The sequence below is a fragment of the Amblyomma mixtum genome, chromosome 4 (assembly GCF_055824585.1).
Source record: "Amblyomma mixtum isolate Tamu chromosome 4, ASM5582458v1, whole genome shotgun sequence".
Taxonomy (NCBI): Eukaryota; Metazoa; Arthropoda; class Arachnida; order Ixodida; family Ixodidae; genus Amblyomma; species Amblyomma mixtum.
In genome coordinates this window covers 65,222,308-65,249,952 of record NC_143015.1, presented here as the reverse complement: position 1 = coordinate 65,249,952, position 27,645 = coordinate 65,222,308, and the positions used below count along the sequence as shown (strand labels likewise).

General features: G+C 47.2%; 3 protein-coding genes across 4 annotated transcripts; 1 reads left to right on the top strand and 2 right to left on the bottom strand.

Annotated features, from left to right (window-relative positions):
* Positions 1-799: 799 nt before the first annotated feature.
* Positions 800-7,544, bottom strand: LOC149346648 (uncharacterized). Its single transcript, XM_089541405.1, has 4 exons — positions 7,120-7,544; positions 5,275-5,511; positions 2,984-3,376; positions 800-1,112 (listed from the first exon to the last, which is right to left on the bottom strand). Exons 1-4 carry the CDS (start codon positions 7,542-7,544, stop codon positions 818-820), a joined length of 1,350 nt encoding a protein of 449 aa, XP_089397531.1. The 3' UTR covers positions 800-817.
* Positions 7,545-16,235: 8,691 nt separating this feature from the next.
* LOC149346647 (uncharacterized) lies at positions 16,236-22,883 on the top strand. The gene is made up of 3 exons (XM_089586561.1): positions 16,236-17,101; positions 17,534-17,669; positions 18,320-22,883. The coding sequence occupies exons 1-3, from the start codon at positions 16,455-16,457 to the stop codon at positions 18,536-18,538; spliced, it is 1,002 nt and encodes a 333-aa protein (XP_089442687.1). The 5' UTR covers positions 16,236-16,454; the 3' UTR covers positions 18,539-22,883.
* Positions 22,882-27,559, bottom strand: LOC149346646 (cyclin-dependent kinase 2-associated protein 1-like). 2 transcript variants are annotated; one of them, XM_089586564.1, is made up of 3 exons: positions 27,455-27,559; positions 27,069-27,133; positions 22,882-25,327 (listed from the first exon to the last, which is right to left on the bottom strand). In XM_089586564.1, the coding sequence occupies exons 2-3, from the start codon at positions 27,099-27,101 to the stop codon at positions 25,025-25,027; spliced, it is 336 nt and encodes a 111-aa protein (XP_089442690.1). In that variant the 5' UTR covers positions 27,102-27,133; positions 27,455-27,559; the 3' UTR covers positions 22,882-25,024. The 2 variants fall into 2 exon arrangements, with proteins under 2 accessions (XP_089442690.1, XP_089442689.1); XM_089586563.1 differs by having other exon boundaries at positions 27,402-27,557.
* Between the last annotated feature and the right edge of the window lie 86 nt (positions 27,560-27,645).

Here is a 27,645-nt window from a genome sequence, read left to right as displayed (position 1 = left end):
GGCTTCCATAGAACGCCATAAAAAGTACTGCTTACAATTCAGTATATTTTAGTTCAATGCAGTTATTTGCTAAGAAGTAAATAGCAATGGCTAATCATTACCCAAAACACTTATCCATTAAACTTCGCAAAACACTGCTTGTGTGCACAGCGCTATACGTACTGCGAACTGCACGAACCAGCCTGATGTTCTGACACTAGACCTGACAAAGACGCTTAGTTCCACCTGCTGGTCATACGTGGAATGCTACATCGAACAGCAGTGTACTCACAAATCCACATGCCTTCGCTTGGGTGCGAACTAACATCTACTAAATTACCAACCGTATTAACAGACCCTGCAATACATCGCGCTTCATCTGCAATTGCGTCTTGTGCATCATCCTCTGCAAATGCAGCAGTAAATACCACGTCAGTCTCCCCACGTACCGACGAGGCTGAAGTGTCTTCCAGGCAGCAGACCTTACTCGGACAGAGATGGTGCTATCTGGTTCATGTGCAACTTCTTTACATCATACGGCAGAATAATATGAAAAGACAAGAGGTAGCTTCTGATCTAACTTATTGGTGTCCGGCACTTCGGTCCTGACGAGGGATGGAGTTGCCTCTGACGAGCTCTATCCCTGAGAGGTGTACACCTCCACTGCAAACTTCTGTTTCTGACGGAATGCCCCTTTCGCGCACAAACACCTGCTACCAGATCCACAAAAGGGTACGTCGACTTCGAGAAGACGTGCGAAGAATGGACACATTGTCTACTGTAGCCCCGTGCATCACTCCGTCATCGTACGATCGTTTTGCACACGGCCACAACGTTGTCAAGACAAGAGCGCCCGAAGAAGCGGAAACGGATCCCCGCACTCTCCCAGGGGGTCGTCGAAGTCCCCGTCCGAGTAGATGGCGCACATGGGGTCCGCCTGCAGGTCCAGTCCCTGCCATATCGTGGTGTAGTTCTGCACGTTCTGCGCCACCTTCTCCACGGCTCGGTACCGGAAGACCAGTCCGCCGCCTCCCTGGTTCTGCGAGAGCGGCAGCTCGCCCACACGGCACTCCTGGAAGTTGCCGCTAGACTCGAGCTGGCAGAACGGGCTCCGCTGCGCCAGGCCCACGAATCTGCAACGACGCAGTGTGTACTGCCATGTTTGTCGGACATTGTGAGAGAACTGCACAGGGCCAGTAGAGACTTAAGGTTTGAGGTTTATTAAAACGAAGTGCAAATGAATCAAAAGTGCATAAAAAATTCAGGGGGCACTTTGCCTAAACTGCGTAGAGGCGAAAGCGCTTTCCGCACCACTTTTACTGCCTCTGGGGCACTGGTGACGTCACCACCGGATGACGTTACACCTAATTAGTGACTAATTAATCAATGACAAGTTACTTATTAATGACTAATTACTGATTCATGACTAATACTAATTGACTGGTAATTAATGACGCTTCAGCTTCGCCTTTAGGAGTGGAACGCTCCAGCGTGTTGTAACCCTGCCAGGGAGTCCATAGAACACCACCACCCATTCGGCGCGCCACGATTTTTGAGGAAAGAAAATGGCGCAGTAATTCTCTGTCTTCTCGGTGGACACCTGAACCGCACCGTGCATGAAGGGAGGAAGTGGGAGTGAAAGAAGAGAAAGAGGGGCCGTAATGAAGAAAATGAAAATTGTATTTGAGGAAAGGAAATTACGCAGTAACTGTCTCACATATCTCGGTGGACACCCGTCAAAAGCGTGACACCTCTGCTGACAAGCTTCTGGTGACAACCTTCTGTCGACAACGATGAGGCGTTTCGCCTCCCGTCAGAAATATATGAGTATGAGTTCACCAGTTTGGCAGAGGAGCTGGAAGAAAGGTGTAAATCAGCTTGAAACCTATTAGTATAATTTGCGCCAATGAATAAGTTATACAATAGTTAGCGAGCATAATTCTTCACACAAAAAACAAAGGCATGAAGCCGCAAAGTGTAAGAGCATAAGAGACAACACAAAATACATCAAATACCGATGGGAAATGAATAGATGCAGATATTATAAAATCGCAAGCGGATACAAATCAAAACATTCGACATGAGGAACAAACTGGCCGTTTGCTTACAAAATGGCCAGCCTCAACTATGACTTCATGCCCAGCTGCTCTCTACATGGGGTACGGTCGCGACAGTTTCGCAGAGTTTATCGCACGAGATACGCCGTACGTTACAGGTTTGAAATAGGTTGTGTTGGGTTTTATGGCACACAGGTAACTAACGTCATCATGCGCAAATGCAGGTTTGAAATCCACGTCAGGTTAAGCTAGTACAGAGCCAAGCGTACTGTCCCGCCGCTACTTGCAAGTTTTGCTTATTCGATGCTCAGCGATGATTGACCTAATGACAAAAAGGCCAAAAGAAGCGCAGACGTGGAAGAAACAGTGAATGATGTTCTTTCACAACCAGCGGTTTTCTCTGCAGCTCGCCTTCTTCAAGCTGTGTCATTTTATCGCGGAACAAAAACGAACTACTGTCAGTGGCTTGTTCAGCATTTAGATCTTAACCTCTAAGAAAGGCTTGCTGGAGCTGTGGCTATGGTTTGGTTTAGTTTGGTTTATGGGCTTTAACGTCCCAAAGCGACTCAGGCTATGAGAGACGCCGTAGTGGAGGGCTCCGGAAATTTCCACCACCTGGGGTTCTTTGACGTGCACTGACATCGCACAGTACACGGGCCTCTAGGATTTCTCCTCCAAAGAAATTCAACCGCCGCGGCCGGGATCGAACCCGCGTCTTTTGGGTCAGCAGCCGAGCACTATAACCACTCAGCCACCGCGGCGGTTCACGGAGCTGTGGCTATGAAAGCTCCCTATGGGAGTTACTTCAGGAAAATGAACATTGAAGTCGTCAGCAATGAGGCAGTTTGCATGAGCGCGTGACAAGCTGCACAAATGAGATTACGTTTGGGCATTTTCTGATAATCATTGCGATTCTAGCCCAACAGCGAGTTGTGGTTAAGCATTACCTCAGTCGGCTCCCCTTGGCTGTGACGACCCTGGCGAACGTCTCGACAGCGGCCGACACGGGCCAGCATATGGAGAACCTGGCGGAGGCGTCCGACTCGCGAAGCCTGCGGAAGAGCGCGTCGAAGCCCGTGTCCTCGAGGCGGCCGCAGTGGTCGCCCTCGAGCAGGTAGAAGTCGACCAGTTCCGCCGGCTGGGGCGTCGTTGCGGACAGGACGACCACCAGGGCGACGCGGTTGAGCGCGGCCAGCTCGCGAAGGTGCCGCACGATCGTCCCCAGAGCGGCGTCATTTCCGGGCCGGCTACACAGGTGGGAGTCGAACCCTCGCCAGTCCAGGTGGACGCCCGCGAAGCCGTGCTCCAGCGCCCACTCCAGCAGGTTTGCCGCGAAGTACCTGGATCACGTAAGTTTAGCGCAGGACGTACACTCTTTGTCAAAAGTAACCAGGCTCCTCGGTTTGCTTCTCATTCGTACAGTAGAGCCCTCACGGCTTCCCTAAAGATCAAGAAGTTCTTTGAAGGTGAGAACAGGGGTTCTTCTTACCATACAGAGATTCAGAGCTTGAGGGCTATCATAACAGCTTTAATATACGACTGAGAAGAAAAACGTGCAGCCTGGTCAATTTCGACAAAGACTGTAGAAGTACATGCACGTAGTCGTCCACTTCTACAAGGTGAACAAGTATGCTCCATATCTAAGGATACTAACAGCAAAAACGTGAATAGAAAACAAAAATAATACACGACTGCCGCCTGGTGATCTGCAAGTATATTGAGTGTTATAGTGAAATCTTACATTATGTGAAAAAAACTGCGTTCATAAAGGTTTCCCGCTCAAAAATGCTATTGTCCAGAACTGCTGGGCATGAGTGCTGTTGCGGCTCGAGGTAGCGTGTCCGGGATGAGGAACGGTCTGAACTTCCGAGTTGGAGATTACAAAAACAAGCAGATTTAATGGCAAGAAACTGAGACACTTATTTACAAAATTTTACAAAGGAAGTACAAGGAATCAAAATTTAAGAGTTCATAGCGTCGAGCGTCTGGATGAGCCTGATACCCAAGGCTCAGAGCCACTGGATGAACCTATTTCCGAAGGTCCAGAGCGTTCGTACCCACTTTGGTCGCAGGTTATATAGCCCAAGGCTCCGCCCTTTCACCAGGCGACAATCCATCGCGACACAAAAGATCGGCACTAGCACCGCCATCGAAGACCTGTTGAGCCCCCTCACTAGGCGGTAACTCATCGTGGCACAAAAGATCGCCACCACACGTCACAGACGCACCTGTTGAGAGCCCGCACGTGGGAACTGGCGAGGATGAAGATAAGTCCGCACCACTGTAGCACTGACTTGGCCGCTCGCGTCCATCAAACACAGGTGTGGCAGGATGACGTCACAGACGCAGCTGGCCAAGACACGTGTGTAACTGGCGAGGAAGATGGCTAAGTTCGCATTCCTATAGCATTGTGTCCTGTTGACGTCACAGCCGCTGCTGCGCAGGCTTCCTCTGATTCGTTCCGGGTTTTTTTTTTTCAAGACGAGGGACACCCTTTCTTCTCCTGTCGTCGGTTGCTTTTCGAAGGGGAGGTCGTTTTCGCCGAGCCGAGTGTGGGAAGAGCCTCGTCGGCCACTTCCCAGAAAGTCACCCTTTTCCGTGAGGTCATCGTGGGGTCAAGTTGAAGTCAAACGACCCGTCAAAATTGCCGCTACGTTGAATCTCCCTCCGTTTCATCTCGGGTCTCAAGATGGATCGTAACAGTGCGTATTCCTCGCTTTGCCATTTGGTGGATGAGGCCGCTAACAGTCAAGAACTGCCAGCCAGCCTCTAACCGCGGAGGCGCAACTCCCCTTCTCCAGGCCTGCGTGCCGGGGCCGGGGAGCAACCTCTTTTCGGATAGAAGTTGTTCGATCAATCGATCGATCAATCAATCAATCGATTACCGTCTATGTTGATGGTGCGCTCGGTAACATATTCCACAGCTGGCTTTGATGTGTCTTGAATGCTGCCAGAATCAGGCGGGTCGGAAAAAACATACCGCTACTTTTTGCGCTTATGTCCCTTGTGTGATGCCCATGGTGACAGCACAGAACAGTAAATAAAACAGCATATTTTAGCAATACCGCAACAACGATGCGCCTCAGTTGTCGCTATCACGCAAGTTGCAATGTCCGCGAATTCTCAATGATGGTTATTTTTCATCAGCATCTTCATCATCAGCCCGACTACGACTACGCCCACTGCAGGGCAAAGGCGCGTTTAAAATGGAAGAGTCACTTGACTCGTGGACCCTCACCTGACGTTCCCCGCCGATCGACGGAGGTCCGTGAATTCGCCGCGGCCTCTGACGGAGACTAGAAGGGACGACGACGCGTTCTTGCCACCGTAACCAGATGTGACGGCCGACCTGAGTTGTTCGATAAGGATGACGTCACGAGCCGTGGTCTTTATACTGGCGGTCCAACCTTCCAGCCTCATCGGTCCGTAGATGACGTAACGGCAGAAGGAGAACGCCACAGACGCCACGCCGAACCTGGAAGCATACGTGAGTTCCATAAGGCAGGTCGCAAGTCTGTCAATGCGACTCGAAAATGTTTTTGAGGAAAGCCAAATGGCGCAGTAACTGCTTCACTTCTCAATGGACACCTCAAACGCACCGTGAGAGAAGGAAAGGAGGAGGGAGTGAAAGAAAAGTGCCCAATCTCGTTCGATAGAGCGGGACGTCGAAAACGAAAACACTGGACGATTCACGTCACATTGGAGCTACTGAAGGGAGCAGTTTGGTTTCAGCTGAAACTAACCTTTCAATGTACTATACCAGTAGCAATAGTGTTCCTCTTGGTTGTACCCTTACAATTAAAATCAGCAAATAAAAATGGACGAGACACTTAAGCTCCACCTAAAGGGTATGACGAGATAGCGTAATGGGTCAATTCCTATATATTCAGAAGGTCATTCTCGACATTCGTAGGTCCCCTCCTGGCTCAGCGATGTAGCGGTTGAGCGATGCGCCACCGCCCTGCGATGGCCGGTGCTCCCAGCGGTGGGCCTTGTGCGGCCCAGGTTGCTCTTCTCGATTGGCCAATCATTAATTTAACGGCCACCTGCCACGGTGGACAGTTTGCTCACAATCTGGTGTGTACGTAGTGATGACGCCACAAGGTCACGTGACATAGGTGGCTCACTAGCTTTCTAGCTTTATCTCAGGGGACCACCTGCCAGAGCCATCTCGTAAGTTTTCGCTCACAACGTCGACACCGGATTTTCTGGTGAACGGGGCCTTTAACGCTGTAGCATTAATAATAATCGTACTACAGGGAATGGTTATTAATTCCCATCGAACAAGTGGCGGAAATGTTCTGTGTCACAGAACATTCACACCACTGAATCGTACGGTCCCCACGACGGTCGGTGTCGCGGCCGTACACCACATGTACGGCCCTAGCCAGTTTTTCGGCATGTGAAACATTGCGCCAGCGTAAGATATGGAATGTGAAGGAAAGCAGAACGGGTAATTACTGGCCTATTGCCGCTGTACGCCAATTCATACAATGGTATCACGGTACGCTTGTGAAATGTTCTCTAAAGTGAGCCAACTACGTTCTATTAAGGCGAAAGCCTTTAATGGCTCACACTGTCGTCCGTCCGTTAACAAAGCGAGTCACACGCGTTTAACTCGGGAACTAAAAAAGATAGAAGAAAACCAACGGTTGCTTTATATAGAGGAGGAAAAAAATTGAACCTAGAAGCCAAGTTTGATGACTGTAGGTTAATTAATTAATTATAGGCAAAAATGTCGAAATTGCGTTGAAATAGTGCAAAGGTCCATATAGCCACGAAAACAATGTGACGTCACATCCACCGGAAGTCGTCACGGCATAGTGAAAATTGTTGCAGAATGGCCGGAAAAACGTCGAATTTGTGTCAAATTAGACGGAAAAATGCGTAATTAAGCGTAATTAACACTTAAGGACCCCGAAAGATGTATAATTTGGGTATCGATACACGGGAACGGTGTGACGTCACGGGCACCGGAAGTCGTCACATCATAGTGTCCTCGGCTTTCGCCTCTCAACACTTTAGTTGCCAAAGCGTCCTCGCAATTTTTCGCTTCAATCCAGGTGCCCACCGTGCAACGTACCACGACTGGCCTCCCTGTAGCCAAGTGACGCGACTCTTGTTGTAGTAGCAGAGAACTTGCAGGGTCTTCGAGCCCGTCACCGCAGGTACGGCTTCGCGGCTCGCGAGTTTAGGGGCGTACTGCTTGGCAAGGTCGAAGGTCAGGTTGGCGGGCTCGTCAGGCAGCAGGCAGAGCGGCGGTGCCCGAACCGCCGTCCTCTCGGGGGCCACGTATTGGTCTCGGAAGGGCAGCACCGCGACCATGGCGGCGCCGGAGCGCGGGCCCTCGTCGGCACGAAGACTGCGCACCAGGAGCAGGCCTCCCGGGACGACCAGTACGGCGAAGGTCACCGAGCACACGGACCAGCAGACGAAGAACTCGTTGTGCACGGGCGGCGCGACTCTGCGGACGTCGTCGCTGAACAGGTCCGAATGCGAGTCGGCCATCTTCTTCTTCTACGCACGGCTAGAAGTATCTCTGACGAGGTTGCGCTGCCGCATCCCCCTCTAAATTTCTGTCTGCACAGATATGGTTTGGCGTTATCTCCCCTCTGTGCATTTCGCCGTGAGCCTGAATCTATCGATCATTTTGGCTCCATTGTCTTCGTTTCACCTCTTTGAGAAGAAGACTGCTGGAGTTGCCCTTACAGCAACTTGGCCTTAGTTTGAGCAGCCCACACTTGCTATCATTTGGTGCCACCACACTTGGGTTCAGCCACAGGTCTGTTTGTGACGCTGTTCAAAATTTCTTGCTGGAATCTCATCGACTGCCTTGCTAAGGCTTTCTCTATTTTCTTTTTTATGCGTCATTATTTTTCGAATTAATCTCTCTCTTTTCTCTCTCTCACTCTCTCTCCAATCCAAACTCCTATATATATTTTTTTATTATTAGTATTATTATTTTTTTTCATTTTTATTTTTTTTTCACCCTCTCCATGCCCTTCTTGTGGTAGACTCCCCCGGTGTTCCTCTCCCGTGTGCTTCCCTTTGGCCTTTACTACGTACAGGTGAATACCAACCTTTCCCTTCCTATTCTTGGCCGATCCCTCAGTGTGGGTATGTGCCATTCTGTCAAAGGCTACAACAACAACAATCACCCTTGTGGGCATGACCCTTTTGCGCTGCAGGATACCGCGGCTAAATCTTTATTTATGCCGATCGGGCTGTAATGCCCCCTGCTGTAATGCCCTCCGGGGCGATGCAGGTAACTAATAAATAAATAAATAAATAAATAAATAAATAAATAAAAATTAGATATCCAACCTTTGTGACTCTTGTGGCGAAATTGAGTCTATAGAACATTTTTTCCTCTCCTGCCGGCGGCTCGCTATTGGAGATCCCCCTCGCTCGGCTTGGGCTTCCTCTATCTATTCCGATTCTCATATCCTTCGGGGCAAGCGCCAAGGGATATGCCCTGAAACCAGTGTGCGATTACATTCACGATTATATAATTTCATCTGGTAGATTCCTCTGCTAGAATGTGAATTCACTACTTTTCCTTCTCTGTATTTTTGTTTTGTACAAATTCTAGCTTTGTGTCCTAAAATTATTAAAATACTCCTTTCCCTGTACACGAGTGCGTTTGTATCCGCTATGCACCCTGGCCAATCCCCCGCCGTGGGTATGTGCCATTAAGCCTGAGGACATCATCATCATCATCTTGCTGGCAGTGCGCCGTTTGTTGTTGTTGTTGCCTTGGTGGCATGGCACATACCCACGGCGGGGGTTAGGCCAGGGTTCAGTGAGGAGAGCCCGAAGAATGTAAATAGGAGCCAAGCTAATGGTTTAACTTTGATTGCCAAGCTAATGATGCAACTTTGGGTAAAAATTCAGAGGAATTAGAGATGGGATCATAAATTAAAAGAAAAAGTGAAAGAAATAAATATAAAAATTAATTGGAAAAATAAACGGGCGAAAAGATTAGGCAATTGGATACAAGAAAAAATTGCTGAGAGATTTTGCAATGCAGAAATTTTGGATACCATTAGCAAGGGAATCTGCCGGTAGCAATTATGTGATTGGGGAGGTAACCGCAAACTTGATGCAATGCCGTTCGTATGAGGCCAACTACAACTTCCCTCTGTTTTGACCGGTAGCGTTAAGCAGGTTTTGCGGATACCTTCACGACTACATTATTGTAACTGGAAGGTTAACATGGTAACTGTAATCAAAATTCTTCTGCATATCTAAAAATATGTATTTTAACGCAATAGCTTTAAGGAGGTCGTGCCGTAGCCTCGTGTCGCAAAAAATCCGGCGTCGCCGTCGGCGTCGTGGATTGTAAGCGAAAAATCCACGAAACATATCCAGAGAAGCAACCTAGGAGGCAGGCGGGCCACCTATAGGTCACGTGACCTTCTGGCGTCATCACAACCTGCCCACCGGATTGTGTGAAAACTGACAGGTGGCAGCTAAATGAATGATTGGTCGTGAGAAGTTGCCCAGGAGGAGCAGCCTGGGTCGCGCAAGCCCCATCGGTGGCAACGCCTGCCATCCCAATGACTCCAAGGGATCTATGAACGTAAAGTAGAGGATGACCAATTCCGCATATTATGGGCATTAACCCACTAAAGCTATCTGTCACACCCATAAGGCGGAGCTTAAGTGCCCAATCCATTTTTTTTTTGTTCACTGAAAAGCAGCCGCTTGGACTTTGACGAAAACGAGACATCCAGTTCGGTGTCAAAACGCGCGCCTGGTTCTGCGTTGCCTTATACCTGTGGTACACGGGCACATTCGAATGACATCTGAGTCCTAGCATTCGAGAATCGGAATGGCATTCGGACCCGCCGGACTCCCGCGGTGCTACACGACACTTTCCAAACGCATTCGAAAGCCTCAGCTCGTTTTCAGTGTATACAACGACGACGACGACGGCGGCGGTCACTGCAGTCACACCAGTCCGACGACGACACTATCACTGTCAATCGCATGAGAGAAAAGGACGGAAAGGCAGGGAGGTTAACCAGGCGATGCCCAGTTGGCTACCCTACACTTGGGGAGGGGAACAAAGGGGAAAAAAGGAAAAAGAGCAGCAAGGAAATCAGTTTTCTAAGTGTCCAGCGACCACTATGTCACAGGGACAGAGGGCGCGCACTGAAAACTTAAAGTTTATAGGCGGGAATGCAACCCCGAGTCCCTTAAGAAATTCAGGAGCGCTTTCATCGCTTTCCGTTGTCTGGAAGGTTGTGTCTGGAAGTGCTGCCGGAGTGAACTGTTGTGGGATCGACGACTGTTGCGTCGTTATCACCTTTGCAAATGCAGAATGTGGTCTCTGCAGTGGCAGAGGCGCAAGGTGATGCTGTGGAATCCTTGAAATATGACGTATGTGCATTCGCAAGCAGTCTAGGACAATATAAGCAGAGATCGGGTGGTCTTTGGCCAGTGAAATACTACACAGTGTTGATGCGCTCCGAGGGAGACCTAGGCATGTGCGAAGGGCCTGACCCTACACTGACTGGAGGGCACGCATGTTAGTTTTGCACGTGTTTGAGAGTACAGGTGTACTGTACCGCAAGCATCCCACAAATAGAGCTCTGTACAACTACAGCATTGACTGACCGACGAGCCCCATGATTTTATTTTATTTATTTATTCATTTTTAGGCAATACAAGTATTGCCCACGAGGCAAGACAAAAGGAGACTATTGGTCTCCTGACTAGGTCTTGGCCTCGCCGGGCGCAGCAGAGGCAGTAGTACATAGCATATCGCCATAATCATACATCCTAATCACGATCAGATCAGATGATTATATAATTCTACATGCAATATACATATGCACAAGCTGCGAGAAATAAATGGCACTTTGCTTAATAGCGACATGAAGAAACATAGGAATATTTAACAAAAACAAAACAAAGACAAACCAGAACATCAATGACACAATAAGGCACGTGCTCTTTGCCTAAACTGATGTACAGATGTAACATTTTTTGCAGTAGCTATTATATCTGGATAGGATTTTCCACCCAGAAATCGGAGTAAATGAGCGATAGATGTTAGCTTTTTTTTTCAAGAGTGCAATGCGGGCTCCATGATAAATTGCGGTCGATCAGGATCCCTAGGAAACGATGAGATTTGCTGTAAGAAATGACTTGACCGTCGATGCGTACCGGATATGGAGTCATACGTTTACGTGTAAATGCCACTAGCGCATTTACACGCATTACTAGCGCATTTAATGTCAATCGCAGCATGTGATTACAGTGAACTATCTAGTTCACTATAATATTGGCACGGACTAGAAGACGGCAAAGCGGGTAGTGGCGCGGCACGGAGCGCTCGTGCTATAGGCTTACTGCCATTAAATCGCGCGAAAGTCGTCTGTCATGCCATTCTGCCTTCATCGGCTTGCCGTCATGTAACAATATGATTGTAGTGGGACAAGTTTTTTAGGCCAACGACACCGATGAATCCGATCGGCGGACGGTGAGTCTTCATGTCCTCGGCAGGTCGGCGGCTGAGCGAACACACGCTGATGAGGCGACGGTGTGAATATATTCGAGCTTCACTGTAGTACTTTGTCCGTGTCGGAAATAAGCGAAACGAACGGCTATATTCCACATGCGCACACTAGAACACTCACCAGCGAACTCGTATTTTTAACGCTTGAACTCATTCTACACATTCTGAGCGTTCTTAGAAACTTCGAACCATTTCCCTGTGCGGCCGATTTTTCTAATTTAAGTCCGATTAAACGTCCCTGATTTTGAATTCCCTGCAGACGATAGGACGAGTCGACCAACCTTCCACCCAGTCCCGTGGCGGCTTGCCGCTCTGCCATCGGCGGAGTGGTACATAGTGATCGGCGAAGGCAAACAGTCCAGGCGTATTTATATTTCCGTGGGCCTAATTTGCAGCTATGTAGTCTCTGATTAGATCTATTTATTCACGGAAACCTAACAAACAAAATAAAAGCGAAAGCAAAGCAGCCGCGCGACTGCCTGAAAGGCACTCCATTCGTTGGTTGACTCTTCCCACCGTCTGCGGGGAATTAAAAAAAAAAAAAAGGCGGGAGCCGGACATTATCGGATTTAAATTAGCTAAAATCGATCGGCCGCACAGGGCAATAATTCGAAGTTTTAAAGAATGCTAGGAACGTGTAGATCTAGTTACCGCGGCAAAAAGACGAGTTCAGATTCATCTTCAGTGCACCTTTAACGTCCTTTACATTTTAGGCCTAAAGCAGGTAATTCAAAGGGTTAGTTAGCACCCAGCAGCCGGTCTAGATAATGCACGCCGTCTCCCTGACCTTCAACTCCACGCGGCTGTTATCACGTACAGCTTCTGTTCTGGCGCATCGATATCACTAGTGCGGCGTCGGGTAGAGCGGGGCCCTCGGATTACACACAGCTTTCTCCGTGTTCCGCTCTTCCGCGTAGCGTGGCCATCGCTCTTGCGTCAGGCGGGCACATTGCGGATAAGGTTTATCGCGTCACGTGTCGGGTATAGGAAGTGTACGTACGTCGTTCGTCTACTGTCTTCGGGAGCGGCTTCACCGCGGAAGATATGCAGGGTGTTTCACCTAAAAAAAATAGGCTTTTTGAGTTAGAACAGCACTTTTTTCGGCATACCATTGTCAGCGGTGTCGTACATCAGAATACAGCTAAGACGTGCTAACTAGCAGGCTGGCTAACAAATATTGAATAGTTGCCTTTTTAGCTATTACTGTTAGGTTCCTAATTACTGCTAGGCTTGTAGCCCACCGCAAGTAATATTTATATCAGTTTTTAGAATTTCGAATACGCGGTTACCCTCGGCGCTGTGAAAAATTTTGGCTATTTCGACGAGTTACGTGCACTGGAGAGGTTGCTTTGCCTGCAAGCTTCACGAGAACGCGCGTATTCTGGCGCGATGTAGGCAGAATTTCTTGAGCCACAGCGCCGAGGGTGACCGCGTTTTCGAAATTTTAAAAACTTGTGTGGATATTGCTAACGGTGGGCTGCAAGCTTATTAGTAATTAAGGAGCCTAACATTAATAGTACAAAAGGCAACTATTCAATATTAGTTCACCAACCTGCTTGTTAGCACGTCTTATCTGTACTGTACAGTTGACAATGCTATGTAGAAAAAGCGTTGTTCTAACTGAAAAGCATATTTTTAAAAACTGCGTAAAGTCAGGTGAAACACACTGTATACGTGCACCCGTCAGAAAAAGTTAACGAAATGCGTCACTCTCCTCCTGATATTGATACCAGCAGGTTGAGTCTGCACGTCCCCTAATGAGTTCAAGTAAATAAGGCGATAAGTAACATGAGCTGAAATGATTTCTTTTTTTTTTTTGCGTATCCGCATATCTGAACTATGGCTGCCGACTGTACATTGTATTTCGCTGGATACTTTCATTTCTGTTTATTTTTCTTGGCCATTCTAACGTATGCACAGCCTTGGTCAAAATTCTCCAGGACAAAGGCTTTTACCCTGAGGCGCACAATGGAGTCATCATGGCACCGATAAGGACCAAAGGGCCTTGAAATGCTATCAGAAGGTTTCTTCTCGTGATAGAGAAGATTTTTTTCTTGACGAGCGACAGAATTAAAAACCAGGAAGAACAAAACGACAAGATCCCACACAAAATTGTGTGGGTACCGGGGCACACGGGGGTGGCAGGGAACCGAGAGGCCGACAGGATAGCTCGAGGATACATTACTTTCCGAGCTTCCGACGAGACCGCGGAACTCGCGCCAGCACCCAGGGAATACTCGGCCATACTACAAAACTATAGAGGCAGAAGAATGCGATATCCCCCACCGCACAAATCTCTCAGCAGAGAGGAAGCTGTCACTTGGAGAAAATTACAAACAGGCTCTTTCACAAACCTACATATACTAAACAAAATGCACCCTACGATATACACGAACAAATGTCCCTGGTGCGACGAAAAACCTACTCTGTATCACATCACATGGGCCTACCAAAACATAGACGTGGTCCCCAAAATACAAAACCCGAGTGCGGAGCAGTGGGAGACTCTGCTGTCCAGCGACCGCTGTGAAGACCAACAAGGTCTGGTACAGCGAGCTCAGCGGGCGGCAGTGGCCAGCGGAGGCCTGGACTGAGGGCAACCGACCACTGATTAGAGGCGGACGACTTCGACAGAGAAGGCTCCTGGGGGTGGAACCAAGACGTCTCTGAAGATGCGACCAAACCGCAGGAAAAACCATTAGTGTAAATAAAGTTTTCCCTTCCTTCCTTGACTCTTTGCCTTGAATGATCCTCTACACGGAGAACTTTCGCGACATTTGAACGCTGTGGCCTGAAGACTTTTGACGAGGGTAGTACATCTTGTTGTTGCAAATTCCAGGTGCCCAATTTAACTGGGTTTTGAGGAAACTGCCCACAATTGCTCAATTCAATGTTGTCACCCCATGCCCACTCTGGCGCCGCGTATGAGCCTTACGGGAGCTCGAGAAGAGCAATCCTGGTCTCACAAGCCATGGCTTTGTTGGAAATACCTAGCTTAACAGCTGCACCACTGCATCAGTAGCGGCATGGGAACTCCCCGCGATCTATGAATGCGATTGCGATGGTCGTGACGCCATAAGCAAAGCGTGACCACCAGTGGACCGATTATAGAGCACCCCCAAAGTTGAAAATGTGAGGACCCCCAAAATTTGTAAGGTGTTGAGTCATGCATACCATATAAGGGTAATAGTACCGGTTCCAATCCCAGTTTTGGCGGGAAAATTGCAAGAACATTAGGCACTCACAGTAGACACCAAACAACCCACCTAAACACCATCTCATTCTCTTTTTTAAGAATCTAGTTAAGAACCCCCCAAGTTACCTAGTTCTTGAAATGTGTTCTTTTATTTTTTCTTTATTATTCTTTCGTGTTCTTATGCCCCTCTTTTCCTCGCAATCGCCTGTGTTGATTTTCCTTGGCATTCACGACCAAACCCTGGCCAGTCGCCCCACGTGGATATGTGCCATGTCTACGCGGGTCAACAATAACTTGAGGCACCTTAGACCATGAATCTGTTTCGCAGCATATAGCCGACCTTGCGTCATGCATAGGACAGCATGCTGCCTCAATCCCGGCGGCTATGGAGGACGCTTGTCTAAAATTTTCATCGTACAGCTCCCGGAAATTCCATGAACAGAGCATTTAGGACGGGCTTAGGAGGTATATATCCCCTAAAGGCGTTTTGTTTATTTGGCTGCGGACTATGCGTACGCGGTCAAACGCTTACGAAACACGGCATGACGAAAAAGCATATTTTTTTAAAATCCAGAGCGCATTGTTTGAGATTCAGCGGCGGCTGCATGTGTACTGTCCACGCTAAACGAAAAGCTAACAAGGGACTTGCAATATGAACACAAAAAAATCAGAGGACTTATAGCTGAGGTATACTTCGGTGGCACGAAGACCGCGACGTAGTGCTAATTCACTGCAGCGGTATTTCTTTTACAGCAGCTAATATTTTTCTGCTCTTGCTTTCGCGTTAACCTGTTCGCGTTGCAGTAGACGCTGGCAGTGCCAGAGAGAGAGAACCAGAGGACCAGAGGTCCGCAGAACTTTTTCCAGAGGGGGCACCCGATGTCCGGGGATGGGGGAGGCGGTAGGTTTTCAGCTGTTTTCTTCTAGGGCATAAATAATATCCGTAATTCCATGGGGGGGGGGGGGCAACCACTCCCCGTTCTGGTATCCGGCCTCTTCCATCCAAAGTAAAGGCCATTCAAGAGTTTTGCAGCCTTCTTTGTGAATTTCGCCTTATCAATTTTTATTGCCGTTTCATTTCTCACTGTGAAGCACTCCTCAAACCATTGACGTTCTCTCCACTACACTTCCCTGTGCGGCTTGTCTGCCCCAACCAGCCTCGGCTGCCCATCTACACATTTCACCACACATAAGCGTTAAGCCTCTAGTGCATGCTCGACCGAATGTTTTTCTCTTTCATTCAACCCATTGAGGTTTTAAAAAGGTTCTTCGGTAACAAGCTTGATGCAGCGCTCCGGATTAGACAGAATTTTTTCTCGCGCCACCTTATGCGCGTTTATGCGCTGAGGTGTGCACGCATGTCACAAGTTCAGAAGTCCCAGAACTTTGAAAGTCCGTTGGCAAGTCGGAGCGAGTGCACTAGTTACCTTTCCGCTTCACGGAAGCGTTGTGTTGTGATACATCTGGGACGAACCAGGAAAGAGCAACAAAAACAAATATGGCTGCCTAGACGGCGTGCGGAAGGCGTGGGCGCGGTTAGCGCAGTGCTTATCGGGCGGAAACTAGAAACGACAAGGGCGTTTCAGCCTCACATAGGCCGTGACAACGCGCGAACGCAATCGCTCCTGCAAAGAGGGCCTGTGTCACTCCGAGGCTTAAAACTCCTGGCGCAATAAGATGAACCATCGTCGTGGAAATGGCCCTAGCCGACGACGACAGCGCGGAGGTCGCCGATGGCATCCCGGCATCGCTTCCAGTTCACGAAGTGCGGAAGGCACTGCAGGACCTTCATAAAAAAGCCGTCGCCTCAGGCCTGTCCGAAGACGCCGTCGCATGCATTGTGGCCGACGAGGTGAACACGTCGCGACGACCGAGTGATTCGCGCGTCCTGATCTTCAAATGGGCCGTCATCGCAGCCACGATCGCTTTCGTCTGCTTCAACCGGGGTCTCCCGGACCTCGCGAACGATCGCTGCCTCGTGAACCGAGGCGGCCTGTACCTGGAGTTCACGCGACCTGTGCTGTCGTGCGACTTTTGTCGCGCACCTACGGAGGTGACCGAGCTGACGGCGATGAGCAAGGAGGACTTCCTGCGCCTCGGCTACACCGACAAGCCGATCGTGCTTCGAGGCGGGGCAGCGAGTTGGAAGGCGATGAGGACGTTCAGCTACGCTTTCCTGCGGGACGTTTACCGCAACACCAGCGGCGCGTTCGATGTGAGTCGCCACTACTGCCAGTTCTTCAAGTACGACACCGACTTCGAGGACCTGGAGGACTTCTTCGACATGCCGGAGTCGCGGGCTGCCATGTCGAGTCCCGAGGAGAAGACGTGGTACGTGGGATGGTAAGTGAGAACTGCTGCTTTTGCAGGGCCCGTTGACGGAGTGTCACCTTCAGTGCGATCATGTCGGTCACGAACTTGGTCTGACCTCTCAGTGGCATCTTTGCTGACTTTGAGTGGTAATCGATGGGCTGTTAGCATAATAAAATCGACGCCGACACAGAAAAGTTAAAAGGCGAAGTTCTTGTCAATTCAGCAGTGATTTACTGTTGTGCTGCATTCCTGATTGAAATGGTTCAGTTCAGCATGTGTGGAGCATAATGGGACACACATAGCAGCCATTCAACAAACTCATGGAGTTGTGCAAACATTGAAAGCAGCTAATTGATTCTGGTTTAACTCACGGAAGCAATGTTTATTCGGCCGAAGCCCACATCACTGAAGTCGGGATTCAAGCCACCAGGGAATGAAATCATCTACGTTCGATTCTTTCAGGAGCAACTGTGACCAGCAGGTTGTTGCAACCCTGAGAGAACACTACACACGACCAGACTTCTTCCCTGAGGATTCCGAAGCGAGCATCATAGACTGGATATTTATTGGATACGCAGGAAACGGAGTCAAAACACACGTAAGGCATGCTTCTCACATCTGAGTGAAATGTAAGGGGCAGTAGCTGCACGATGAATAACTTCTGATGACACGACATTGGGCTTCTGCTATAGTGCTCACGAGTAATGCTTTGCTGTTATTGAAGCTCCCATTTTTTTCCTCTACTAGTTAGAGCGAAATAGCAGCCATCTAAAATATCAGCATGGAGCAGTTGTGAGAGCAAGTTGCTTGATGAGAGCTTAGCTCCAGTCCAAGGTCTTGCTTTCAGTGGTTCACTTTGGAAGCAGTAACCATCCGTTCGCCTGGGTTGTGTTTGGTTTGGTTGATGGGGCTGAGCGTCCCAAAGCGACTCAGGCTATGAAGGATGCTGTAGTGGAGGGCTTCATATAGTTTCAACCACCTGGGGTTCTTCAACGTGAGTGACATCGCACAAAACAAGAGTCTCTAGTATTTTGCCTCCACTGAAATGTGCCTGCCATGGCTGGGATTGAACCCACATCTTTCAGGTCAGTAGCTGAGCGCCATAACCACTGAGCCACTACGATGGCTGATGAATATAACAACACCATAACACAGAAGTTAGTTATTGTGACCTGCTAGTTTATGCTATCACAAGCAATTCACGATGTTATCTTTATTACTTTCACTTTGCCTTGTACTACCTTATAGCTTGACTACGTGCATCGTCCGTCTTGGCAAGCCCAGATCCGAGGGGCAAAGACCTGGACCCTGCTGCCACCTCCAGAGTGCGAATCGGTGTGTGTGCCTTCCCTGAAGGTCACAGTTAGGCCTGGCGACATCATTATGGTCAACTCCAACCACTGGTACCACAGCACTTTGGTTGAGCCGGGAGACATCAGCATCACCATTGGGTCAGAGTACGACTAAGGTTTGGCTCGTGTTAAGCGCTTTGTGCAGCAGGTATCATGCAGCAGTAGCACTTCAATCATCAGTCTTTCTTTCGGTATGAGAAGAAGAGTTATTGCAGCCTATATTCTACTCCAACAGCTTTTCACTGTGTGGCCTTTCCACAAGATGGGAGTTACAAAACTACAAGTGTTCTTTCCCCTTCGTCCTATGAAGTCAAAGCCACATTCATGTTTCTGAGCTTCTATAAATGGAAGGCATACTTTCACCACTAATCCCCTACTTCTATCTCCATGAGCATGTATATGGATGTAGGCTGGCAGAATTTATTTCAGTGCCTGTTAAATGGAACTCCAGTTATTCAGAGGTTGATGTAAGTTGAGTGTGTTCATGAGTGATGAGCTCACGAGTGAGCTTTTGAGTGAATGGTATTTGTGGTTGAATGTATTGATGAGCGAGTGAATGGGACTGTGAAAAGGTTTGCAACCAGTGAGATCTCATAGGGGCTAAACCTGATCAAGTTGCACCTTAGAGGATGTGTTGCTTTGAATTTGACTCTAGGGGCACCTTTTTTTCGTCGGGTGTCACAGCATGTCATTCATGAACATGTAGATGCGCTCATCATTTTTTATTGATATTTTATAGGTGCACCTCACTGCGCCAAACTGGCATAGCAATTTAAGCACTAAGACCTAGAGGCAACAGTGGGCACAAAAAAAAAAAAAATTCAATAGCTGAGCTGCTTGTGTGCTCTTAATAAGTTCACAGTACGAATTTGTAGAGACACAAATTCATCAGTGAATTTGTTGAGATATGCTTGATTGTAGGTGAGCTTGAGCAGACATATTTTTTACTGTAGGTGCTGCCAACACAATTGGGCCCCTCACAACACTTGAAAGGGATCATATTTGTGTGGGGCACCTAGAATGCTCAGTAATGTGTGAATCTCAAGAGGGTCTATTGTGAATAAGAAGTGCCAATCGATTTACGGTTTCACTGAATGTCTAGAATCAGTGGTGCAAGTAGATGACAACATGTTATAGAACAAACAACGTAGTGTACAAACTGCAATAGATTAATAAGGTGTGAGTTTGGGCTAGTTGGTAATCCATTCTTGACAACAAAGCACACAGCAAATGACGAGGAGATAGGCGAGAAAAGACACAGACTAGCAATAGACTGTCAATTGCTGGTATCACTTGCCAAGTCTCAACACATTTGACAGGCATGAAAATGCGTTGTCAGGTGTGAAAATACTATGCCAACTGGCGTGATGAAAGAGAATTCTGGCACAGTCAGGAACACACAACCCAAGACAAAGAACACAAAATGAGCACAGCTGAGGCATGTGTTTCCTTTTTCTGTGACAGATTAATATTTCTAGCTTTGTGTCACCTAGTCCAGCAATTTTTTTTTTTTCGGTATAAGCTCAATACGATCTTCCATGATGGTATTACACATGTTCCAGGTGCCAGCTATAAGCGAAGGAGTATATGACACTTTTGTCCAGAATAACTTCGAGACTGGCTGTACAAGTGCTACTGCTGCATGATGCTTGAGAAGGAAATTACGAAGGCAGAGTACTGTCTTGTGCATTATTGGTGCGTTTGTTTGAAAATACGACCTTAGACACCAGTATGTGCTGATGAATCAAAGCACTGATGCAATAACTTAGGTGATAAGGGAGAAAATTTTACGGGCATTGTTGTGCTTTATCTGGCACTCTTTCATAGGAGTCTTTTGTTAAGCATAGCTGATGTGCTGGCTCAACTGTTAGCTAGACACTCTACAGTGTTTTTTTTGGTAAAACTAGCCAATGAGGGTAACCTCAGTCTCCACAGGGCTACCTTTCAATCCTGTCTGCAGTGACGTGTAGTATGGGTGCTGTTTTGTGATGCACTGCCGGTGACTTTTGTGGAACTGTGTTGGCTTCTGGGGCTGCATTCTCTAATGATTATTTCTGGTGATATTCCCACTTTTGTGTAATTTCGCGTTGCCTCTCTGTGGAAAAAAAGATTACCGGGCGTATTCGACTGGATGTACCTAAGTAATCACATCTTGGTCTCGGGGCTCAAACCATCAATATCCGGGTGTATACCCCGACTAATTTCTTCCACCATCTTACTTCGGCTGCTTCTCTCTATATAGTGCACAATTTTTTGCTGAACAGATCATTTCAGAATGCAGCCCAGTGTTGTCACACTTGCTTTTAGTTTTATTCCCGATGGTCGCTTGATGCGGACTAAAACAAAGCGTGTCTCCGGCTACCAGTCAGTTTAGTTTAGATACAGTGCAGTCTTGTGAACGACAGTTGATGTGTGCTGCTGTTAATGTCCTTTGATGCAATAACGTAGCGGTGAAATCAAACACTCCCTAGGTAAACGGGGTGTGGCAATATACTGCACTAGACTGTTCTGTAATTGCTGCTTCAAATATTTAGTATTATTTTTATATCTAGTCCTTTTGTACCAAAGTACCGCACATAACCAAAGGTTGCACGAGAGCCGAGGGTCTGCTGGGAATGTGTTCCTCAGTCGACCTCCACTGTACTTCACGACAGTGAATTTTTGAAGTGGGTGCCGTAAGTTCACATGAATGTCATGTTTGTGTACTTGACAGTCATGTGTTGCGATTGTCAAGCTTTTTTTTTTTACTTGTGATTTACGGAGTTCGACTCCGTAATGTTGAGCAGAGGTCATTGACCACTTTTTATGCTTTGGTATTTTCCGTATTATTTGCTATGTCATGTTTCCTAATGTTCTGCGCTCAGGTCGATGACCTGTGTGCTGTGTTTCATGTTGGTGGCACTTTGTCGCATTTTCTTTCTTGCACTTTGTTTCCACGAAACATTTGAGCATTTTGCTACGTTATACACTTGTTTTTTTTTAACATCTTTACTTCCTACTGACACATGCAACATTGCATGCAGTTATCACATTGAGGCACCTTTTAAGCAAGCTTTTCTTGCCTCTCAGTGTTGAAAAAGACAAAAAAAAAACGATGTGCATAATAAGCAGAGCTCAAGACAGGATGCAGTGTTTTTTTTACATATGAAAAACCTCAGCTTGAGGTTTTATTTTTGTCCCAGGGCAGCTATCTGTGTACTACATTTCTCAGGGAGCTGCCCGTTTAGGTGAATGCAAATCTGTGTGCATTTAACCCACAAATAATCGTGCTCAACAATTTCGAGTGCAAAGGAGGTCTGTTTCAGCCTCAAGTATGCTGTTGTCCGCATTGTACTTCCTTGCAGGCTTTTAGGTACTAGTACGCTAGAGAGTGTTTGTATAATCTAGACTAGCACGCAGGATGTACAGGTGCTTTCAACGTTGTGGCCTTTGTGCAGTGTGAAACGGCTGGGTTGATAGTGATGCAAAGGAGTGATTTACATATAGCTGTGTTTAGGAAAGCCTTGTTTCAGAGGATAGCAATAGGGTAGCATGTAAAGTGCTTTATGCATACTGTAAGCTGTCGCAGAGTTTGTGAATTAGCGAAATGTTCTTCTTAAGGGGTCGCAGGAGAAAGCTATGCATTTTATCTTGACGCCAAAGTTTTAACATTTAAGATGTTTACCGTTGACTGCACTTGTTTAGCACTGGCACATTTGTTACACCCACACCTTTTTTACACCTGTGCCTTTCTTTGAACTGCAAACCTCACAAGCTAGAGGTCCAAGCTTCCTGTGGCATTTTTTTACACAAGTCTTAAAAGATTGTTCATATTTAGAGTTGCCCTGAATGGGCAGTAGAAATGCTTGCTTGATTTCGAGTTTGCTCGCTAGATAAAACAGGTGATGCTATATAATGGCATCCTTTTGAGTTTGTTTGTTGAAAACTAAATCGCTAAAGTCAAAACTTTTTTCTGTGTATGAAAAGATTTAATTTGCAGTTTGAAGAGGTTGCATTCTGGCTTTGGCAGAAATGTCTTGACAGTAGTAAAATATATGTGCGTATAAAATATATTCATTTACCAAATTATGATTACTTCTGAATGTGCCACAGTTGCATTTAAAGTGTGACAGTTTATATCCATTTGTCTTACCCTCCGACTACAGTACACGAGATTCCAAATGTTTGTCAACGTACATTGTATGAAACTTCCCATATTTTCTAGCATATTTTAGACAAACATCAAGAAGCCTAGGCATGCATTTTTGCATTGACAAATTGTTTGCAAACATGCCATCGAAAATATGGGCAGTTGCACCAGTTAAACAATTAATAGCAATACTGTGTTTTGTGGTGTTACGATTGTTCCTGAATTGATGAAAGACCTCGCATCGCGAGGTAATGCGTTTCAGGGTTTCCAGTGCCGTCCTATTTACACGTTGAAAGATGTTGCTTGACGAATAAAGAGGTTACACAGCGTAGTTTTACTCTGGCTGCGTTTATTCACTCATTCATAAACACAGAAATAGTGCAAAAACAATGTCATTCCTTGGATACTGAGGCTTGTACTTGGCACACACATTTGTTGACACTAGATGGATACTAAAAGCAGTGTGGTGAGATCAGTGTATGCTTCTTTTGTTATTTGGTTAACGAAGTAGACTGCTCGCAAAAGAGATTCACGAAGTGCCCCTAAGACACAACACAATCTGCAATAAAGTATGTTGCAATTTTAAAGCCTTGTCACAGAGCAGACAAGTGTGATTTCTGGCAGCACATGGCAACATACGAGAGCTGTATTACTCATCTATTTTACAAGTTGTCGATCAGCCATTAATCGCTCCACTGTCTTAGAAAGGCGCGTTACTAAAACCATGATCAAACAAGAGCTCCCAAATGCTATTCCCTGCAATGCATTCTCTTCCTTCGATATTCTCATACAAGTGATAAATCCTGTGCTTCAGAAGTGTGACTCAACTTTCAAAACTGTGTGGAGACAGTACAGGATAAGAAAGAGCACACAAATGTAGCGATGGCTTCCAGTTCTATTGCCTTTCCGTGCAGGGTACACGCGTAAAACAGCAGTAAAAAGAAAATCATGCAAAACACGGATGCTAGTCGGAGTGTTTAGTAAATCTAGGCAGGGATGTGGATGTGTGTTGCATTTGTGCCGCTCCATCTCATTAGCACACACCACTTTGAGCTTCAGAGAATTCCTTTTTCAGGGAGAGTTGGAGTAGCCACACTCTAAGCAGAAAGGAGTAAACTCCTTTAATGAAAGGAAGTGCGCTAGAGTACAGTTTATTCCTTTTTAACTCTCACATCGGCGTATTCATGTTAGAATGCAGGTGCAGTGACCAGTCATGGAGCAGAGGACACTATGCAGACATCCAACACCGACGACGACGCCGCATTTTCACCAAACGTGCCATACGGAGCAGCCATCGCTGTAAAAACAACATAGAGCGATGGACCACACATGTACACCATGGAATGGCAAAGAAAGACTTGCAATTCGGCGCTAGATATGTGTGCTCTTGTCCTGTACTGTCCCCATACTCTACTACCAGTTGTGGAGAACCAACTAGCTGAACAGGTCTCAATTCCCAACTGCAGCTCAGTTCATCCTATGTTTAAGGCCAGTCTAGAAGAAAAGAGAGGGCAAAAAATAAAAAGAGGAAGGAGGAGGTAGAAGAGGAAAGGCAGGGAGATTAACCTGAATAATAATCGGTTTGCTACCCTACACGGGGGGAAAGGGGGTGAGGGGATAAAAAAAATGAAAGAGAAAGGGTAGTAACAGAAAATTGAAGTCACTCTAAAAAGTCAGCGTTCGGTGAAGTCACAACCTATCGTGCAGGCCAGAAGTTAGCAGTGCCTTGGAGGCCTTCACCGCCGACGAACGCCGCGTCCAGTGGCTGAGAATCTTCGTTTCAGTCAGTGGGCGTGGATCTAGGCGGTCCAGTGCACGACTGAGGGATTGCCTTGCGGTGCTGTAGGCAGGGCAGTGGAGGGAGCCCACACTGAACGTAGTTGGGTCATGCTAAGCCAATCAAAGATAAAGAACTCTGGGCCTGAAACTGGCCAAAGCGAAAAATTTAGAGAAAAAGCCAATGTGAATAAATAAAAACCGGGGCACAAGAGAGGTTTGTAAGGTGATGTTAAGGAGGACAGAAGGCCCACTGCAGGAAGTTGTGATGGAAACTATGATGAGGAAACAAAGAAGGTTTGTCCTTAAAGTTCTTTCCAGAGACCTTCCTCAGCAAAATTCACTTCCCACGCCCAAACCCTCTATAAAGTTTAGTCTTGAGCAAACACCTAGAAAGCCGCGTGTTAAAAAAGAAGGTAGAAAAACACCAGAAACTCCAAAACGAAAAGAGTAAAAAGGTCCTTAACACCTCTCTGTCTAGGTACAACCGTCTCCCTAGCATCCCTACTCCCCTTTTCCCTGGTAGCAAACACCTAGAAAGTCGCGACTTAAAAAAAAGGTAGAAAAACATCAGAAACACCGAAACGAAAGGAGTAAAAAGGTCCTTAACACCTCTTTGTCTAGGTATAACCGTCTCCCTGGCGTCCCTACTCCCCTTTTCCCTGCTGTGTGGTGCCCGTCACTCCCTATAGTCTTCTAAGACCTGGCGTTGCGTTCTGTCTCCATGAGGCACTCCCGCACGAGGATGCGCGCGTGCACAATGCCTCGCTTGAGGCGTTCGGCCGAGGACTTGCTCCCAGCATAGGTGGGCCGGATGTCACGGCCGAGCTCCTCGATGACAGCCAGCAGCTGGGTGTACTTGGATGTCTGCGGGTGGCGGGCGCCATCGCCGGGCACCAGGCCCATGTTGACTGCGCCCGGACTATGACTCGTCTGCAGGGGTGTGCCGGGCTGGCTCTGGCCCGGAGAGTCGGTGGAACGAGAGTCTTCATCCATCACCTGCGAAGACAATGAGACAAATGTGATAACGCTGTGAATAACAACATGGCGTACTCTTCTCATTCAGAACTCGTTTGATCGCAATAGCAGCCTAGTGGTTCGAGCGCCAAACTCATATGCAGGATACGTGGTGTCTGATCCTCAGTACCAAACAAGTGCCTACTGATCCTCCATCAAGTACAGTCGGGGACAAAAGTCTCTGGACCACACGTTCCTCGAACAAAGCCAATAGCTGCACGATTAGCCGGCGAAACACTGGTGAAGGTGAAAGTCAAAATTTTGTTCCTTCATCTTCACAGCCGCTGTCTAGTGGCAGAGCTATCGACTTCCTTTGAGGAGCACGTGGCCCAGAGACCTTTGTCCCTGACTGTACAACCTTCCCCTGCCCTGTGGTTGAAATGTTTGTAAAAAATGTGGCTTTGACTCCACTTTGGAATGACCAAAAACGCATTTGCGATAGCGGAGTTGCATCGAATTGCCCTCGTGTCACTGAAAACCCGCTCATCATCACCACCAATTTAAAATCGCTTAAGCCAAACCACAGATTTATTCGGGTGGTTTATCCGAACTCACACCTTGGTCCCGTAAACATCAAGGGTATCAAAAAGGATCTCTTGAACAGTTCAAACCAATTTTCAGTCCCCTCCGAGCTGGAACTGCTGAGAATTAACTGCACCTCACCAGGCACTGCTACTTCTTATTCAGAAATACATTTTTGCGCCCATATGTCCAATGCAGGCCTCAAGAAAACCTATTAAATTATTAGTTCCGCAATGCAGAACATGAAATGTTATTTTTCTACAAAACATGTAAAACAATTTGCGCAAAGCGCCTCAGCAGTTGGTAACTGTAATATCAGAACGACACACCACAAAACATCACATAACCACTAGGGAGACCAGTTTTTTTTTTTTTTTTTGGGAGGGAGGGGGATGCACATGCCATAGACTGTGTCTACGCGCCCAAGTTGGAGGACACGCAGCCAACTTCGTTTTGAGAAATATTTACTTCTTTGCTAGCTAAAATCGCAGCTGTAATATGAAGACCACTAAAAAAAACACCACTGTGGGCAGTAGTACACATTCAGAAACTGCTGAGAGCATGCTATGTAATACACTATTTGTATACACGGCTTTTGAAAAATTGCATCCAAGGCCGAGGAAAGCTATTGGCTAAATTAGGCGAAGCTAATGGCCGCGCTCCGTCAAGCCGTCCAATCAACGAAACACTTAAGGTTTATCTTTCAGAACTTTTGCAGTCATCAGTCAATCATTTGACCGTGCGCTTAGCTAATTTAAAGTCCTCCTCTTCAAGTTCGCAATCTAATACGTGCCCCAATTCGTAAAGTTGTCTGATCACTATTCCTCACGGTGAAATTTGCGAAACGGAACAGTTTCTAAATTAACGGTGTGTGCGGCGGTCTTTACTTTCGCTTGGAGGTGTAGGACAAACCCAGTAAACGGCACAGAGCTGCGAGGATTTCAAAAACGATTTTTTTTTTGCATCTTCAGAATTTGAACGCTATTCCAGCTCGCTAAATCTTAAAGAGAGATCCAGTTGCGTAGCCTGATTAGAACGTCCGAAAGCGATACCCGTCACAACACAAAACGGGCTGCCGAAAGAGATACTTCGCTTCGAATAGTAGTAATAATAATAATATATAAAAAAAGAGTAGTGCCGGCTCAGCGCAGCTCTACAGGGTAGGGAAGACTGGCGCTCTGAACTCTCCAAGGTCGCTTACCTCTATCGATTTCAACAGCCATTGATGAAGCATGTCAACGAAAGTGAAGGCACGGAATCACGAACCTGTAGAACACAGAAAGAAGCACCATTAACGCTGGCAAGTCTCTCCACGTGCTAACGGCGTCCCATAAAAGTTTCGAGTGTGTCACCCAGTCACCCGCGAACCGTTAGACACCGCGCAGAGCGCGATGCCTAATGACTCCTTTCACTCGCGACACCGACCGAACCGCACGTCAGCGTGTCAAAGACTCTTGGGTCAGTTTGGAATCTACTCTCAAGTAACCGCGCGCTCTCGATACGATCAAAAAGAAAGTATCGAAAATGAACGTACGCTAGGACCCAACATCATGCAGAGAGGTAGTACAAAATTCGGGAACTCCTCACAAGTTTCTGCCAGCCCAGACGCAAACCCAACCCAGAGAAAGAAAATAAAGTATCGCAACGAGAGGGAAATTAAAATAATGGGAGCATTCTTTTATTAACGGGAATGTCGAAAAGCGGCACGCAGCAAAACACGGAAAACGTATAATTTTAACCGCTTGCTTTTAATTTTTAAACTCTCAAAAACTTGTTAT

What these genes read in the sequence shown, in the direction of transcription:
- LOC149346648 (XM_089541405.1), bottom strand. Translation starts at nt 7,544, where the DNA reads ATGGCCGACTCGCATTCGGACCTGTTCAGCGACGACGTCCGCAGAGTC. An exon ending in CTACAGGGAGGCCAGTCGTG is followed by an intron (nt 5,512 to 7,119) that starts GTACGTTGCACG and finishes GTATGCTTCCAG; the next exon opens with GTTCGGCGTGGCGTCTGTGG. An exon ending in CGATCGGCGGGGAACGTCAG is followed by an intron (nt 3,377 to 5,274) that starts GTGAGGGTCCAC and finishes TACGTGATCCAG; the next exon opens with GTACTTCGCGGCAAACCTGC.
- LOC149346647 (XM_089586561.1), top strand. Translation starts at nt 16,455, where the DNA reads ATGGCCCTAGCCGACGACGACAGCGCGGAGGTCGCCGATGGCATCCCG. An exon ending in AAGACGTGGTACGTGGGATG is followed by an intron (nt 17,102 to 17,533) that starts GTAAGTGAGAAC and finishes CGATTCTTTCAG; the next exon opens with GAGCAACTGTGACCAGCAGG. An exon ending in GAAACGGAGTCAAAACACAC is followed by an intron (nt 17,670 to 18,319) that starts GTAAGGCATGCT and finishes ACTACCTTATAG; the next exon opens with CTTGACTACGTGCATCGTCC.
- LOC149346646 (XM_089586564.1), bottom strand. Translation starts at nt 27,101, where the DNA reads ATGCTTCATCAATGGCTGTTGAAATCGATAGAG. An exon ending in GGCTGTTGAAATCGATAGAG is followed by an intron (nt 25,328 to 27,068) that starts GTAAGCGACCTT and finishes TTGTCTTCGCAG; the next exon opens with GTGATGGATGAAGACTCTCG.